General features: G+C 40.7%; 1 protein-coding gene across 10 annotated transcripts in view; it reads left to right on the forward strand.

Moving 5' to 3' along the window:
- AFF1 (AF4/FMR2 family member 1) overlaps positions 1 to 14,967 on the forward strand; it is a 170,482-nt gene extending 155,515 nt beyond the window's left edge. For 7 of the 10 annotated variants that reach the window (XM_038398671.2, XM_043513449.1, XM_043513451.1 and 4 more), the window contains 5 exons: positions 785 to 856; positions 1,435 to 1,528; positions 1,647 to 1,690; positions 3,285 to 3,514; positions 7,300 to 14,967. In XM_038398671.2, coding sequence (XP_038254599.1) covers positions 785 to 856; positions 1,435 to 1,528; positions 1,647 to 1,690; positions 3,285 to 3,514; positions 7,300 to 7,421 — 562 coding nt within the window. In that variant the 3' untranslated portion in view covers positions 7,422 to 14,967. The remainder of the gene's footprint in view (positions 1 to 784; positions 857 to 1,434; positions 1,529 to 1,646; positions 1,691 to 3,284; positions 3,515 to 7,299) is intronic. The other 3 variants (XM_038398672.2, XM_043513452.1, XM_043513448.1) reach the window with 1 other exon arrangement.
- The last annotated feature ends 2,858 nt before the right edge of the window (positions 14,968 to 17,825 follow it).

The following is a 17,825-nucleotide window of genomic DNA, read 5'->3' on the forward strand; positions in this document are numbered from 1 at the left end:
AGTGTTTGGTGAATGTTTCCCAGACATGATCTAACTTCCTTTGCTATAGCTGGTTGAAAGACCAATTTTTCATGGGAACTTTTTTGTTCAATTTTTTTTCTAATTTTCTGGTTTAAATATTTGTGGTTTTTGACCCCCCCCAAAAAAACCCCAACCTCAAAATATATTGCTGAAAAGCTTTCAGTGTTTTTTTTCCTTGAAAATATGGAAATTTTTGACCATATGAAAATTTCCCATTAAAATGTTTTGATCAAAAAGCCATTTTTTGTTTAAAATGTTCAGATGGAAAAATTTCAACTAACTATATCCTTCTGTCCTGCTCCCCAAACTGCCCTTGTGCATTTACCGTTCCCATTTTGGCTTTCCTGTATATTGGCCTCAGGATGCCCACTTTGAACCACACTCAGTAAGGTGGACAACTATGCTATAGCCCAATCCTGAAGCTATTCCACATGTAGAACACTTGCTAAAGTTAAGGGGATTTCTAACTATGGTGCAATTATAGGGTCAGTCCTTTAATTAGTGCTTTACATGAATGAGTAAGTATTAGCATCCCTGTTTTACATGTAGGGAAACTAAGGTACAAAGAGATAGTAAAATGGCTTGTTCAGGATCGCACAGTGAGTTATAGGCAGAGTTGGAGATAGAATTTGGGTCTCCTGAACCACTATCTGAGCCAGCGGACCGTACTAGCTTTCCATAAATGGTGTGCTGTATTTATGTCATTGGGAAATCCAGCCCTGTTGATGAACATCATTAATTTTTTTTGTGTTTTTTCTTACAGATTTATAATGACATTAAAATCCTTTTCCGATACCTGGGCATCTGCACATGAAAAAATATTTGCTGTTTTGTGGTATGTGGCTATCTCCCTCACCACCCCCCAGTGGCGACATTTTATAGTCTCTTTTCAAACCTGGTAGATTGAAAGACCTTTCTTTCTGAAGGGTGGAGGGTTGGGCTAAACTGATATTGCTAGGTTTGTGCAGAAAATTTTTAGTAGAATGAACTCTTAAAAATATCTCCTTTTAAAATGAACTGGCATATCAGTAGGGAACCATGTGTGTCAGGTTAAGGTTCTAAATCTCACTTGGTATGCTGGTAATTTTAAGAGTCCATAAAGGCTTAAGATGAGAGTGGAATGTGATTTGACTGATGAGGTTTCTGAGCTGTGTAATTGAAGCCGTGGTTGAACATACTGAAGTCAGCTCTGGACACAGGGTATATTAGGCCCATAACACCTGTTAGGATTTGAGCATCTACTTCCCTGACTGTTCCTATTTTTCTCTGACATCCACTGTGAGAAGATCATATCTGGGATATATGGGGAAGGAAGCAGTAAAATGGATATATACGTGCTCAGGCTCTGCGAGAAGAATTGCTGCTGGAGTGGCGTTGAATGTTCTGACACTGATTCCTGATTTTTGTTCACAGCATGCGCTGCCAGTCCATTCTGCACATGGCAATGTTTCGTTACAAAAAAGACACTGCAGTAAAATATTCCCGAACCCTCAATGAACACTTCAAGGTAGGGTTTGATTGCATTATTGAATAGGTTTCAAATTAGAAAGATGGAAGAAGCTGCAAGTGTTCAACATAGGTCAGTATGAAACCCAAATCTAACTAGACTTTCCTTTTTGCTACAGAATTCTTCCAGAGTTACGCAAGCACCTTCTCCATGTGTTGCAAGGTATTATTTAAAATACATATTAAAATCTTTCTCGTAATGTGTTAACAGAAGCAGTTTGCCTACACATTTGAATTGCATACTTTTTTGCAAGGGGGGTTGAGTGCATTGAATCCATTCCTCTTTTATGGGCTGGCATAACATTCTTAAAATATTTATCTGCTTCTTCTTTCTTTCCCTCACCTCAACTTACAGAGAGGTTTGTTTGTTTATTTTATTTTACAGACAATATAAACCCACTCTGTGTCATACACTTTATTGTCCTATCAAAGAATAAGGGAAACAGAGAATGTATTAGAAACTGTTGTTTGTAAAGGTCCCATTGTTTTAATCCTTGTCCTGGGTTAATAGATGTAGAGGACAGATGTTGGATTTTCCTCCTCTTAAGACTTGCAAAAGTATCCACTTCTGCTGTCATCTCTCCTGTTCCCGCATATAGATGCTGTACTACTCACAGTAGTACATGTTGAATTTTAGATTAGCTTTTAACTGGTGTTTTGACACTTTCTTGTGAGTTGATTCCCCTGACAGAAACTTTTTTTAAAATTTGTTGCTGATTATTGATGCTTTTTGTTACCTTCGTGTGTCTGCATGAGAGTTACTGTGGATGTGGCAGCAAAAGAAACATAAAAGCCGTCTTCTGCAAATTGATGCTGGACCTGATTTTCAACAGGCTGGCATGCAGTTAAAGCAATTGCATGTGTAAATAAGGGATATGTGCCCGCACATGCCAAGTGTGCATCCTGTTGGCAGCTTGCAAACAAATCAGGCATTTGTGCATACTTAGTTGTGGAAGTTGTGTGTCTTGAGTGCAAGCTAGGCATGCAATTCCATGCATACCTCTTTGAAAATATTTTGAAAGAATGCTTATGTATTAGAATATTGGTTCTGAAAGCACCATCACTCCTACCATGGCCTAGCACAGTGAGGTTAATTAAACTGAAAGTCTCCCGAGGAAAGTGATGGAAGCTCCATCATTTGGATAATTTAAACCTGGACTAGGCGAAGCAGTGGAGAGTATACCTTGCACAGTCTCTGGAGGATGGACTAGCTGACAAAATAAATCTGTTCTATCTCAAGCTTCTGTAAACACAAATGCAGATCTGCAAAGTGATTTGGATTGAGACACAAATTTTGAATAGCCATAAAAAAGCCTAAACTCTTGAATGCAGAGACCATGGCTTCACGGAATGGGATTCATTAGCCAAAACACTTAAATAACTAGGCCAAGATTTTCAGAAGTGAGTACAGATTGAGTGCCCAACTTGGAGTGGGTACTCAGCACGTTCTGAAAATCAGGTGCCTTGAAGGTGTCTTAAATTGAGCACCCAAAATCCCAAGTCACTTTTGAAAACCGTGGCCTCGCTTTTTAAGTACAATAATGCAGTTGGTGCTATTTATCTTTCCTGCCTTGGTGGTGCCTGGCCACACCTTAGTCCTCAGCCTTGGTACTTCACAGTGCTCTTGCTGAGCATGCGTATGAGACGCCAGAACTCTGTCTGATAGTGGGTGGCTCATAAAAAGAGAAGTCTGGGTGTTTTGTGGCAAGTCATTAACCTGTTACCTTAAGGCTTCATGATGTTGTCTTCTTCCTCAGAAGCACAGGCACACCTTCTCCTCTTTCCCCGATGCCCTCTCCTGCCAGCTCTGTGAGCTCCCAGCCAGGATCAAACGCGAGCAACTGTGGCAGTGGAGGCATTGGTTCTTCAATCAACACCTTACATAATATCCCAAGCATAACCTTTTCCTATGTCAATATCACTTCCTATATCCTCTATGCCTATGATATTTGGGAGCAGGCCGATGCTCTGGCCAGGAAGAATAAGGGTAAGGTTTATTTCCCTAGGCTTCTCCTTCTAATATTGTGCTTGTTTGCAGACCCTTTTTAAAAATTCCTAACACCTCAGCAAACTCTGCCTTAAAAAGGCACTTTTTAATCCAAACAAAATCAGTATTAAAACAAACCAAGGTGTTTATGGTACGTGAGCAGGTTATTGGTATAATCTGTTTGCTTCTGCTGTATGATGTTTGTTCTAATTAAAAGGTTGTCTTAGAAAAATTGATTCACTTAAAATAAAGTGAAAAAGGAATTTAAAGTGGTAAAAGTCAAGCTCACCATTTAAAGGTGACGAGCAAAACTTTTTCAGATTCATTTACTTTTTTCAGCTTATGGATTCGTGGTCCATGAAGAGCCACTTCTGATTATTTATTTATTTTTGTCTAAGCTCCTGTTTTCATTATTTTTTATATTAAAAACAGTGGCTCTGACCTCTCCTCATAGAAGAACCTGCATGAAGGGGGCTTGAGCTTTGACCCCTCCTGACATCACTCCTGTTTGCATGCCAAGCACTTGCAAAGAGGATTCCCCAATCTCTGTCACACTCTTTACTCAGACATTATCACTGTTAAGTTTGTGACCTTGCCATCTCTCAGCACAGATCGTGAAAGAGGAAGAAAAGCTCAGATTATGGTCAGCCATTAACATGGGGCTTGTGAGGTAATTTTTTCACAGAAGTGGAAGCTACTGAAGGCGAAGGGATGTGTTCAAAAGGCAAACTTGAAGAAGGAATAAAAGTAAAAAGTTCCATGTGTCTTGTTAGAATACTGGGAGGACTTAGCATATAAGTTAAAATGCTTCATCAGGCACCACACGGTGTTAGAAGAAGCTTCACGGCATTAGAATTTTTCTGTCTAATGGACTGTATCTTCACAAGACCTCCACTGTAAAAATCAGTGTATTTCTATTGGTAATAAGCTAGGACATGAGGTAGGCACTGTGTATAACTCAAGGTAAATATGAGAGAAGAGCCATGGACTCATTTCATGATGGTCTCTTAACATAAGGGCAATAAAGATTACAAATAGCTCTATGGAGTAAATATTTTCCAGGGAATTGATGTCTGTAAAGACAATAAATATTCATGTTGTCTGTTCAGGATATAATGATGCCATAGGAGTGTGTCAGAACTGGGCCATTAAGATCTGCCATGTAAAAAATAGAGCAAAGGCTTGGAATTTGTTGTGATCTCAGGGGTGTGTGTCACTATGAAAATTCACTTGTATTTGGCTGCCTTACAAGCCTTTTGGGGAGGAAAAAATCCATTTGCACATGCTCAGCAGAGACTTGTCGGAGTTTGGCAGCTAAATTTGCCGAAGATTCCATGTGCACTCAGCATGCTCCAACCCCGCACAGCTCCTACCTGTTGACCCGATTGCGCATGTGCCATCCCCTCAACTGAAAGGGCTGAGCTGGACTTGCACTGCAGTTGTTCCTTCTGTCTGCCGGGAGCCACAGGAACCATCTCCTCTGTGTTATCAATGTCTCCTTTGCTGGTGGCTGGGCAGTGCGGAGATGGAGGAGGGAGCTGATTTGAATCCAGAGAGGTGAGGAACGGGGATGGGCACAGAAAAAGGAGAGAATAGGATGTGAAGGCATTTCAGGAGCCAGAGAGTGAGTAGGAGCAGAGAGGGACAGAGACAAGCTAGGGGCACAAGGGTGTAAAACGTTCATAACCACTAGATATACTCCCCTGCAGAACCTAGAATTGAGCTCAGAAATTGAGTCTCTCTACATTGCTGCGTATCAGCAAATAGGTGTGAAACCCACTGGCAAAGTGTGTCTCATATCCCCATTTAGTGATTGGCCCACATAAGAGATAACAGCTTGCTATTGCTACCAGTTACTCTGTTAACTCAAATAGAGGTCCATGCTATGCATGTAAAGGTCTGAACCCTGTTGATGATTATTGGGGGTCAGCATGGTTCCACATGTTGGAATTTTTTTTTTAAATTGCAACCATAATTTAGGTTCCTTGTGTATATCCATTGCAATAGCCTTTCATTACGTAATACCATACTATTTTCCCACAGGACCCTGGCCTCATTTAGTGCACAGAATGGACAGTACGCAGGGAACGAGTCAGGGTTCTGCAGTGAATGAAGCTTTTTATCTGTATGGTGAAGAAGGCAGGAGATGAGGCACAAGGACAAAGGATGGCTTAATGGTTAAGGCATTTGAATGCTGCCCTGGAGAATTGGATTCTATCCTTGCCTCTGCCACAGAGTTCCTAGGTGATGCTGGTCGAATCACTTAAACCAAACTTTTCATAGGTCACTCATTGTGTGTTCCTCATTTTCTGGATGTCCAGCATGAGAGACCTGGGGCCAGATTTTCAGAAGTGCCGAGCACTCATGGTTGCAGTTGAAATCAGTGGGAGCAGTGCTTTGAACTTAAGGTGTATAAAAATGCTAAGTGCTATGAAAACCTGAGCCCGAGGCATATCAAGTTGGACCCGAAATTAGAGGACACTTTTTGCAATTTTGGCCTTAGTCTCTATGCCTCAGTTCTCCATTTGTAAAATGGGGATAATACCACCTCACTTCAGAGGGTGTGGAAAGATACATTGATATTTATAAAGCAATCCTATAGTAAGCCGAAAACACCATAGAAATGCTATGAAGAAATTTAATTTTTTATTCAGTGCAGAGTTTGGATGGTATCTGGTAAATGAGGCCTGAGGCCACACATTGAACACAGAGGGTACAAGGAAATATTGAATAACTTCCCATTTACTGAATAAGGCAGGAGTCTTATGCAAAATATAACTTGATTATGTAACTGAAAGACAGTATCATAATGCATACGTATAAGGGAGCTGATTTAAGTTGCACAAGCAACTGAAAATTGGAATTTCCTACCTTGTAATTTCATGATTTTGCAACCTTAATTTTCTTTTAGTATAGCTTGCTTTGTTTTATGTAATGTATATTGTCTGTGCATGTAAATTGGGTCTCTTCTATGCCTGTGTTAAGCATCTTAACACACCACTAATACGTATTAATGAAATTTGTTGTGCGTTAATGGCATGTTTAATCATAGGTTTCAGAGTAGCAGCTGTGTTAGTCTGTATCCGCAAAAGGAACAGGAGTACTTGTGGCACCTTAGAGACTAACAAATTTATTAGAGCATAAGCTTTCGTGGGCTACAGCCCACTTCATCGGATGCATAGAATGGAACATATAATAAGAAGACATGTATATACATACAGAGAAGGTGGAAGTTGCCGTACAAACTGTAAGAGGCTAATTAATTAAGACGAGCTAGTATCCGCGGGAGAAAAAAACTTGTGTAGTGATAATCAAGATGGCCCATTTAGACAGAGACTGGAGTGGCTGGGTCATTACACATATTGAATCTGTTTTCCCATGTTAAGTATCCTCACACCTTCATGTCAACTGTCTAAATGGGCCATTTTGATGATCACTACAAAAGTTTTTTTTTCTCCTGCTGATAATAGCTCATCTTAATTAATTAGCCTCTTACAGTTTGTATGGCAACTTCCACCTTCTCTTTATGTGTATATGTATGTTGTCTTACTATATGTTCCATTCTATGCATCCAATCAAGTGCGCTATAGCCCACGAAAGCTTATGCTCAAATTCTTAGTCTCTAAGATGCCACAAGTACTCCTGTTCTTTTTATGTTTAATCATGTTACTTTCTTAATATAAAATATTTGCTGTTTCTCTTGTTGCATCTCTTTTCCCTTCAGATGTGTCTCCTGTGTAAAAACTGACTAATCACTTTTTTCTTTTTCCCTCCCATCTTTCTAGAATTCTTTGCCGAACTCAGTACAGCGGTGTGCACTCTGGCACTGAACAGTAGTATGACTGAACTGGTACACTACACTAGGCAGGGTTTACAGTGGCTGAGACTGGAAACAAATACGCCTTAACTGGTGCTCAAGGTGGTTAATACCTTGAACTCTTTTGCACTTTGGAAGCCTCAGAAACAGTCTGTCTGGCTGAATCGTTGGATACAAAGCGCCTGGAAGGGAAAATAAAGCAAGATGGAAGGGATCTGACTACACTGGAGAACTTTTAAACTGTGTTTCTAGGGTGGCACTTGGCCGCCTTGAAGAGATGAAGGGAGGCCTCAAGGTTGATGATGCCTGTCTTTAAAAGGACAAAGTGCAATGTACTGTCTGAAAGGTTCAGTGTGTTGGTGGTCTATAAACATTTCTATTAATGAACAACCAGCAAAAATCACATGTGAAGAAGTGCTGACAAGAAGGAAGTCCACCTCCAAAAGTTGTTATGCAACATCTCAAAAGCCACAGCAGTCACATGTCCATCAGAAAGTTCAGAGAAGTGTTTTTGCATACCACAGCTGCAATCCATGATGTATATTCTTATTCCTTGGAGTTGGGATGTCAGGGGGAGGACAAGACCTGAACGGAACCAAACAGCATTATGTTAAGCTAGAAACAGCAAACCAATCTGCCTTGCCCACTTCCTAACCGTACCCTACTGCATTTATAAACCAATTGTTCTACTGATACTCTTGGAACTGATTGCAACCACTGCCTTTAGCACTGCAAGTTCACTTAGTAGATGACCATTGCTTTGATTTTTTTTCTCTGTTCTGCGTGCGCGCGCACACCACACACACGCACACTGCAAACCATTAACTCTCAAACTGTTTCAGTTGTGGTATTTTTTAATTTGGGCCTCGTATGTCAAACACAGTTGGGGTGGGGAAGGTAAGGAGTACGTAAGGATTGTGCTGTTTTCCTCTGAAAGGAAGGCAGGGAGTTGTCACTGTGCATCCTCTCAGATTGTTGCTGATTGGGTATGAAGGGGAGGGAAGGTAAGGGACAGTCAGAATGGTTCATTGTGATCGTGTGAACATTATGCTGAGTTGCAGATCTTTAAATCAGGAGGAATTGCTTCTGCATAAGGTGGTATCTGCTTTCACAATACCTGGAAAAGAAGGGTCAGATTTTGACCTTGGATATTCACACACACAATCACATGGATTTTTTTTTCAGTGAGTATCTGCGAGCAGGCTTGGCACTGAAGTCTTGTAACCCTCATATGGGAGATACTCCCATTTCATGGCAAAGGTATAGGTTTTGCCCAGCAGCTCAAAATCTGTCTTCAGAGGAACACAAATGAGAATATTCTAACAAGAATATCTGATTTGCAAGCAGCTCTTCTTTACCATAAGTTGTGTTTTTAAAGATACAATTATGCAGATGACAGTAGCACTGAAGACTACATTCACAATATTTTTATATCCAGTCAGATGGCAAAGAATTCCTATTGTGTAAAGCTTTCTGCCATTCTCATATCTAATAGTGTGCCTTAGCTCTCCGGTCCTCTCTACCAGCACTCAACTTATGCTAGACTGCTGGGAATGCTGATGCCCAAATGAATTGTGCATATCGATTTTACAAAAAGGAAAACCTTTGCAATCAATTAGCCCCTTTTCCCCATTGTAAAAGGAAACATTTGCACATACCATGTATCCATATAGAAACAGATCTATACATGTGCTGTAATGAAGCAATACTCCTTTTCCGAGGTGCCTGTTGAGGGTTTTAGGGTTCAATAAATTATAAGCAAGAATTTCAAAAAACTGTTCCTTTTTAAAGCCATGTCGCTGACCCATATAAGACTGGGACAGTCCCTTGCAACGTGAGGCCCAAGAAAGCTCCCGTGTAGCTAGTGGAAGGGAAGCATGACTCTTTGGAGAGTCTTATGAGAAAACGAGTCCCCACCTCTTGTATTAAGAGAGAAATAAGCACAAGAACTTTACATTCTCTCTTCTCCTCTGGCTGCACGAAACCTTCAGAAACCTCCTCGTGTCTCACCACTTGGTTAAAGCCGTAGTTCATTTCAGGGATAAGCCCTTTTAACCTAATTGGAAGCAAGTTCTGTATTTCTCTCCCAGTCTATATATAATAAAATATATACACATGCATATTCCTTTTGGAAGGAATAACTGATCCAAATAGCACACAGTCCAAGGTGTTCATTAACATAAATTTTGTTCTCAGGAAGCATGGGAAGGGCATAGAAAAGTCAGGCCCTTCTGCACGCTTTGGAGCCTGCGTTCTGATACAAGTATAACTAACAAGCTGGAGTTCCAGACTGATTGATTGAAATCCTCTTCTTATTTTTGACTTGCAGTGCAGTTTGCCTTAATGTCACAGGTGAGGAGGAGGGGAAAGGAAGGGTTATTACCACCCTGTTTTAGGAATCAGTATGGGACTCTGCAGGAGCCAGAGGAGACACTTGGGGATAGATTTAAGGATAAATGAGGACGGAGATTCAATGCGACTTACTTACATTCCTCCTGCAGCCCCCTCTCCACCCTTCAGACAGCCTCTTCCTTCCATCCAGCCACTTCCATCCCAACACAGACAGACTCTCCCTCCTAAACAAGATGGCCCAGCCCAACTGGAAGCAGGACTTCAGTTGTGCATTGTGCTGAGGCCTGTTCTTTTGCTTCTGACTTACTGCTCCACCTGAAAGCCCTCTGATCATGGATCCCAGATTCCATGGGACCTGCCTAAGCCCACCTGTGAACACCTTAATAGTTGGATAGCGCTATTTCGCCAAGAAAGCGAGCTAAAGAGAGTAGAAAGGCAAAGGCCTTGTCAAGAGGAGATCCCACTTAATGCAGAAGCGCTGCTGACAGCTGCTGCCTTACAGGATTGTTTACGAACAATTCAGAAATAATGTAGAATCCAAACCCTCTTGTAAAATTCGATATGTAGGGCCCAGTCCTGCTCCCAGTGAACCTGGCAGCAAACCTCCCATTTACTTGAGTGGAAGTAAGATCAAGCCCCTAGTCAATACAGGCTCCATAAGTGGAGAGTAGACAGGAGGGAGCAACTATAGCAAACTACAAATCAGGAAGCTATATTCTATTTTTTCCCTTTTAAAGGACTCTCTAAATATTAATTAGGAAGAATTGCTACCTGTCTTCAGCCTAGAGCCAGGTTCAAGGCCCATTTAAGTAGCAGGAAAGATGGCCATTGACTTCAGTTGGCCCTGGGCCAGGCTCTTAGGTAGGAGCAAGAAAAAAATGAAATAGTATTTGCCATTGCAAAAAGAAAAAGTGAAGATAAGATTGAGGAGTGAAGGGGGGGTGGCAGTCGCAAGGCAGTAGCCTTCCCATGCAATATTTATTGAGAAGTAATTAATGTATTTAAATTGTCAAATATTCTATATCTAAGATGCCATTATTTAATAGTTCGAAAGCCCCATTCACACTGGAGACATGGAGCTCTTCTGTAACGGAGTCAGAATTTGACTGCAATATTGTTTAAAAAGGCAAAGTCCTTTTGTTTGTTTTTTGTTTTTGTTCTTGTCCCCATCCCTTCCCTCATCCTTGGTTCCAGGTATAAATCTGTACATTTAAATTTATTTTGGGGTGTGTCTCCATCTTGTAAATAACCTTTTCTGCTCTGTGTGTGATAGAATTTCCAGACTGATTGATTCATTCAAGTGGGGAAATAAAATAAATATTAAATGAAGTAACCTGTTCATTGAGTTGCTGTGAGAGTTCGCAAGTTCTCAGCCTGTCGTAGAGGTAGTCGCTAGCTGCCTTCTCACTCTGCATGGCAGTGTTTTGTCTCTAAATTATTTTTATTTAAGCATAACTTGCTGTACTTAAAGATGCTGTTTGAAGTTCTCCTGTATTTAACATTTATTGCCCTTTCCTGTTGGATAAAGAACAGGTGGTTGAAATCCAAAGGTTCTGTGAGACGGGAGCATTACAACATGCAGACATCAGCCCTGCATCCTAATGCAATAGATGCAGGATATTTCATGAGATCTCTGAGCAGTCTGGTCTTTAATGTCCAATATTGGCTGGTTTGTGAATGGCAGTTCAGAGGCAAAGCTATGGGCCTTTTTCAAAATAGTCTAACAAACCAGTTAAGAGAGCAATAATGGAAGACCAGATTTGTGGTTGTGGTGTGCTATGCACATGCCATGAACAGGTTTCAAGGCGTGATATGGGAGAAAGCAGTGCTCCGTCTGTGAATAAAGGACACTGTAATTCTCACCGACATTGTAATGTAGTAATATATTTATAAAACACTGTAGAGAGGAGAGTTCTGACCACCTCAGATTTGGTCTCCTAATGCCCAAAGTTGTGATTCTCATTACTCAGTCTGAGTGCTTCCTCCATTTTCAATTTCTGTTATCTCCAGAATCAATGAGAGAGAGAGTTTGTTTCTTTTGAGTGGTCATATGCTTGTTTGTGTTGGGGTTTTCTTTTCCTCTTTGTGTTGAGAACGTAATTTTTCCTTGGAAGGATGATTTTTGCATATCTGTATGCACTATTGTGATATAATTCAGGTCATTTTTGCAATATGCATTGCACCTAAGAGAATATTTCCTAATGGTGGACCCCTTTTTTACGTAGTTTGTAATATGTAATGGCTGCTGAACCTGTTTAATATTCATGAGATCTGTTGCTGTTACAAATACTGTATATAGAAATACAAAGGATTTTTTTAAGCAAATGCATTTTTCACTGCACATTTAAAATCCCAAAGGCAAAACTTATATTGAAGTAGGAAAATGAAAAAGGACCATAAAGCTAAAATTTCAGCTTATGCTACTTTCATCACAACACAGGCACAATGAGCCTGATACTGCACTCATTCATGTTAGTAACTGGAGTGAATTCACTAAAGCTAATGTTTCAAGCAGTATGGCATTAAAATTGGGCCCAGAGATTGATTTAGACTTCTGTAGTCAAAGAAAAGACCCTGTTAAAAATTGCTTTTGGTTTGGCACTCCTAGGATATATGGTGTAGGTTTGGTTTGATTTTGGTGAGGGGCTAGGATGCTGTTTCAGCAATAGCTATGTTCTTATCTGTCCTTCCTGGAGACACTTAAACCGAATGAAATGGATGATTTAGTACCTGGTTATCCAAATGACCACCAAAAAAAGGCCCTACTCCAACTCCCTGTTTCATAATGAGAAGTGTTTTCCAAAGTATTGATCAAACTCCACTGGGGAAAAGCAAAAAAGGTGGGGACGGAAGGGTGAAGGAAAGGAAATGTATAAGATTAAGAAGGGTACAGATCAACTTTGAAATCACCTATAGCAAATGAGGTAGGAAACAGCCATTTTGAGACTTTAAGTAAAAAGCAAGAGAAATCACTTGTACATTTTTGTTATAAGGATTTTCCCCCCAAGAATATTTAATATGAATGTGGGGAAATTTTGATTCTTTGCACAACAAATTTTTGCTCATCACTATGATTCCCTGTAGTCTTTTATACTCCAGAAATGGGAACATGAAAGCCAGCACTAGGTACCAGTCCCTGAGAAACAACCTTCCACTGAATGGACCAGATCCTCAGCAGGTCTACATAGGCACAGCTCCATTAAATCAATGCACCTATTTACACCAATTGAGAATTGGATGCTATGCTATTTCATTAACTTGTGGTGAGATTTCTATTCCCAGGTTCTCCATTTCTGTTTCCCTCACCAGTTTGAAGTCTACACTAAACAGAGCAGAGGATAAAATGCTAGTGCCAGAACTCCCCTGCACTTTACTATTATCGTACTAAACTGAAAACAAAAGATGAAATGTGTAGACTGGACAAAGCCTGTAAATATGTACAGTGCAGAGAAGTCTATTTGCAGAGAGAGTGTGGGTCCAATCAAATTGGCCTGACTTTTCATGAGGGTGGGTTTCCCTGGTAATGTATTATGAGGGTATTTTAAAGAAATGTTTGTTCTTTGATGTATTTATTGACCAAACCTAATTATGAAATGGTGTATAATCTATTTTGCGTTTGCTTCATCTTATAGTTAAGACTTGTATTTTTCTCTTCTTTGACTCTGGTTGTCCCATTCCCTTTTGGAGGCCAATAATACTTCTTGGCTGTGAAGCCAAATAGCTGCAATAAGTTTGAATTCCATCTCTGAGCCCCATACCTTTCTCCAAACACTACGTTATCTTTTTGGCAACCTTTGCTTTGTATCCATTGCACTTTTAGTAACCACCATCGCCACCACAAATGAACAGTATTCCTGGGCCAGCAACAGCATTTCTGAATTTGTTTTCATATTTATCTGCTTTTCTGAAGCTATGAACTGTGTGAATACTAACTGCACCAGATTGCCACCTGTTTTGCATGGATCTGTCTTGTTAAAGTACCAGGTTATTTTCCCTTTCCCAGTTAGTAAAGCAGAGGTTAACTTTTTCTTTGGGGCCAGTATTTCTTCTCAGAACAGTGCAGCAATGTTGTTTGACCTTGTTAAATAAGCAAACAAAAATGAAAAGGCAACCCACCTGATGTCTCTTTATAAATTTATTTTTGTAAAATGTCTGTCCACTAGAGGAATGTCTGGTTCTTGTCAATGTTTAGATTCCATGCATGGTCTGTCATAATCAAAAAGTATTTCTAAGATGATGATCAAGTTTGTAAACCTTTTGCTTGCCATAGAAATGACAGTAAAGTCCCTGAACTGAGCTTTTTCAGTAGTTTTTCTAGCTATTTTGAATTACATAGAGAATGGTCTAGTTTTCTTACAGAAAGCCTTGAGCGTCTGAGGGTTAAGGACTTCTGATGCTCAGCAGCCAAACTAAATAGCAGTGAAATATAATTTTCAGAATGAAGGCAGTGGGGTGAAGGTCTTAAGAATAGTGGTTTTCTTTTGTTAAGTGATTTTTGTTACAGGACGATAGCACAGGCAGTATTAATGTTGCCCATGGTCCAGGCTGAGAGTGAATCATGGAATATTGATAAAACTACTACTGTACATCGGGTCAGTTGACAAGTACACAGTCTTTTTCTTTCCAGATTGTTGCTGTGTGATTGTGTTTTGGTTGTGCTCAAGCAGGGGGGCTCCTCCCTCTCCCTCATTGTTTTAGTGGGTAAATCAAGTGTTGGTATCACCTCAGTGTGGTTTTGAGCATGTGCGCACACGCGTGTTTAGTTTTTAAAAGTAAATTGTCTCATTTATGAACGGGGAACACTGGTCTTAAAAATAACAATGTTGAATCGTCTTTAACCATCTCTTCTCATCAGCAGTTCTTCACGTGTAATGGGGTACAGCTATGGTTTTGGAGCCCAATTCTGAAAGGTGCTGAGCTCCTTCAACTCCTGTAGGCTTCACTGGGAGTTGAGGGTGTTCGGCACCTTGCGAGATGAAGCCTCTTATGGGAGGATGTGTAAAGAAAACCAGAAGGGAGAATTGGTGTATTTTAACTACTTCCAGCAATGAAACTGCATTCTGGGGCTTCTGTGAATAAGATTTAGCTGCCTTGTACAATCTTTTAAAGAGACTAAAACCAGATCTGTGAAAAAATGTAGTTGATCTGTTACGAGAAAAAAATATGTGAAAGATTTCTCCAAAGAAGTGTGGCACAGATCTTCTGTTGGTTGTTCTCTGTATCAAGGATGAATTGCTGTCTCTCTCTCTCTCTCTCTATGCATATTAAAGCAAATTTTGATTTATTTGTGTTTAAATTCTTGTGACGAGAGATGTCAGGGTGGAACGTGTAAAGATAAAATATGTTTAGGAAAAAAAAGAATTGGTTTTCATGAGCAAGTCACTTTCACCCTCTTAGTGCTCCAGTTTCCCACGTGATACTTCCCTACCTCATAGGGATATTGTGAGGCTGAGCTCTGTGGTTGGAGACTTCATGCACTAAGAGCAAAGTATTATTGTATCATGTTGATGGAACTGTGCTGTGTAACCCCCATTTTGGCTGCATGCATTGTATTCATGAAAATAATCAGAGAATGAGTTTTACTGGGGTGATCTGATCTCGCCCAATAACAAGACCAGGTATCAAATTGCTGTTTCTTAATTTACAGTTTACTTTTAACCCTCCCCCTTGATATTTCAGTTTGGTTAGACCCTTAGGCCTCACTTCAGCAAAGTACTAAGGCACATGCTTAGGTCCCTCGTTTTCAGTGGAAGTTAAGGATGTGGGAGGTAGGCGTCTACATTTCTTTGAGGATCTAGGCCCAGGAGCTTAAATGTTTTGCTGAGTCGGGGCCTCAGAGGATCCGTACCCGCAAGGTGTGTCTGTCTGTCTCTCTCTCTGACTTCATAGGTCCAATGCTATGTTTGTTGTCTATTTATTTTCAAAGCAAAAGATGCAAAATAGGCACCTGTTTACATTTACTCAAGCATATTTGGCAGTTATCTTAGCAAAACAGTCTCAACTAAATTAGCAACAACCCTTAACCAAAAACTAAACATAAATATTCCTCGGACTTCCCCCTGCTCAAAAATGCCTGGGTGAAAACATAGGCATGGCAGCATTCCCTGAAGGTCAGCCTGCCTGTGGGTACTTTGGAGACAAGGCTCTAAAGCTGAGACCTGTCTTTTTAGTTACTTTTACGTAGCACTGTATGTGTACACAAAGCTGTACAATGGAACATCAGTGCCAAACTTAGAATGGGTCCCCATCTCAAAGGGTTTAGAGGCATAAAAGCACTGATACAGACATTACCAAACATGGCAAGTGTGCGCCCATAATCGGGCGTGGCCTTTATGTGTGAAGTCCTTACTCAAGAGGTTAGTTTCTTACAGGCTGTGATGGAGGGAGCTTTGGCATATGTTAGTGGAGCCCTACCCTGAAGGTCTTAGTCTGAAAGCACACATGGAAGCAGACATTACAGAAGAATAGTGGTAGCTGCTGTGGTGCCCCATCACAGCTACAAGAAAGGAAGTTTATTTGAGCAGCAGTAACTCCTTTTTCCTCTCCTTTCTGGAAATTCAGCTCTGTACTGCCCCTGATTTGCCAACCACTTCCAGAACGTGATGGTGGGAGGGGACAAAGGGGAAAGCCAGCTTTCTGGAGTGATGTTCTGGTTGACTGCTAAGTGCAGTGACTTGGGTGGCTGTAATCTGCTCTGTTTGATTCAGCTGGCTGCTGTTCAGTCATCACGCTGACATAGGTTGTGTCAGGACAGTGCCTGGCTTTACCAGCACATCCCAGTGGCCCATGCTGGATTAGGTGTGCTGATGTGCACGGTTCCATTTTTTTCACTCTTTCAAAATGTGTGTGGGAGGGGAGACAATTTACTTATGGTTCTTGGCCTGAGTGACCCATCATCCATCAAGCAAATGAAGACATGGAAACATTTTTTTGCTGGCTATGTAATCATAAGCAAGTCTCTCTGCTACACCCAGGCAGAGTTATAACTGCATAGTTTCCTGCTTAGAGCATTAATTTTGGGGACCATTAATTTAATAAGCATTAGAGAAATTCTTCTGGTACGTAGCCAGATTAGAAGGGGGCACCTCAGAAAGCAGGACATCCAGCCGCAAGTATGCATGTTTGTTTGCTTGCTTGCTTCCCTGGTCCATAGCATGCATGCTTTATTATCTCCAGGGGACCTCTAGCAATATGTGAACATTGGCTTCAGCAACCCCTCATGTAGGCTCTGCACAACAATTAAAAGATCAAGTTACAGTTCCAATGGAAAATCTTTAAAACTGGTCTAAGCCAGTTCAGATGAAACCGAATTGTTGGACACAGGTTGAAGGGGGAAAAAGAGCCGCTTTATTTTTGTTACTTTAAAATGATGAAGCATGATAGCTTCTGCTCACCCTTTTGGCTGGCCAAGTCCTTCCCTTGTGGTGGAAATTCCATGGCTGTCTGCATACTTTTTTCTATTAGGACAGATTGAAGATGAAACTGACCCAGGAAGCCAAAAAGAGTCTCTTTAAAATGTCAAGAAGTGACAGCAGCACTGAACTTGTTGAGAGAGCCAAGAAAACACTACAAATAAAAGTTAAATCTCCTGGCTAGAGTTGCTATATCTTTTGCCAGTTCCAGCCAAGAGAACACACAAAACAAATACCGATGTGGCAAAAGCAGCCAGAAGAGAACTAAAATGGAGCATCTAGAATAAAGGACTTAGGTTTGCAAAATTGTATGCCAAGCGTCAGAAGAAAGCATCTGCACAAAATAATGTAGACTGAAATCACTTTTAAAACTAAGCTGCATTCAACAGGGAGTATTTTAGAGTTACAAGTTGTTGGTTCTAATCCAAGCCGAACAGGTTGACTGAATTATTATCTGATGACTGACTGACTGGCCTATTTGAAATTAATCTCGCTCACTAATGGAACAGTGATCACCTCACTCCAACCTCTAGCACAATGGGCTTCCCTATTAGCAGCCTTAGAGAGGGCAAAGAATGGACACAAGGAAAAACCAAACTGCTCTCCCTTTCCTACCAATGTGATGTTTCTAGGTCACAGTTAGAGCAGATCAGGGAAAGTTTGTATTGCTGACGCCTATACCTTTCTTGCTGGATACTGAACTTGCTACTTAGAATCACCAACTGGATGA

This window comes from Dermochelys coriacea, chromosome 4, assembly GCF_009764565.3.
Source record: "Dermochelys coriacea isolate rDerCor1 chromosome 4, rDerCor1.pri.v4, whole genome shotgun sequence".
In the NCBI taxonomy this organism is placed as follows: domain Eukaryota; kingdom Metazoa; phylum Chordata; order Testudines; family Dermochelyidae; genus Dermochelys; species Dermochelys coriacea.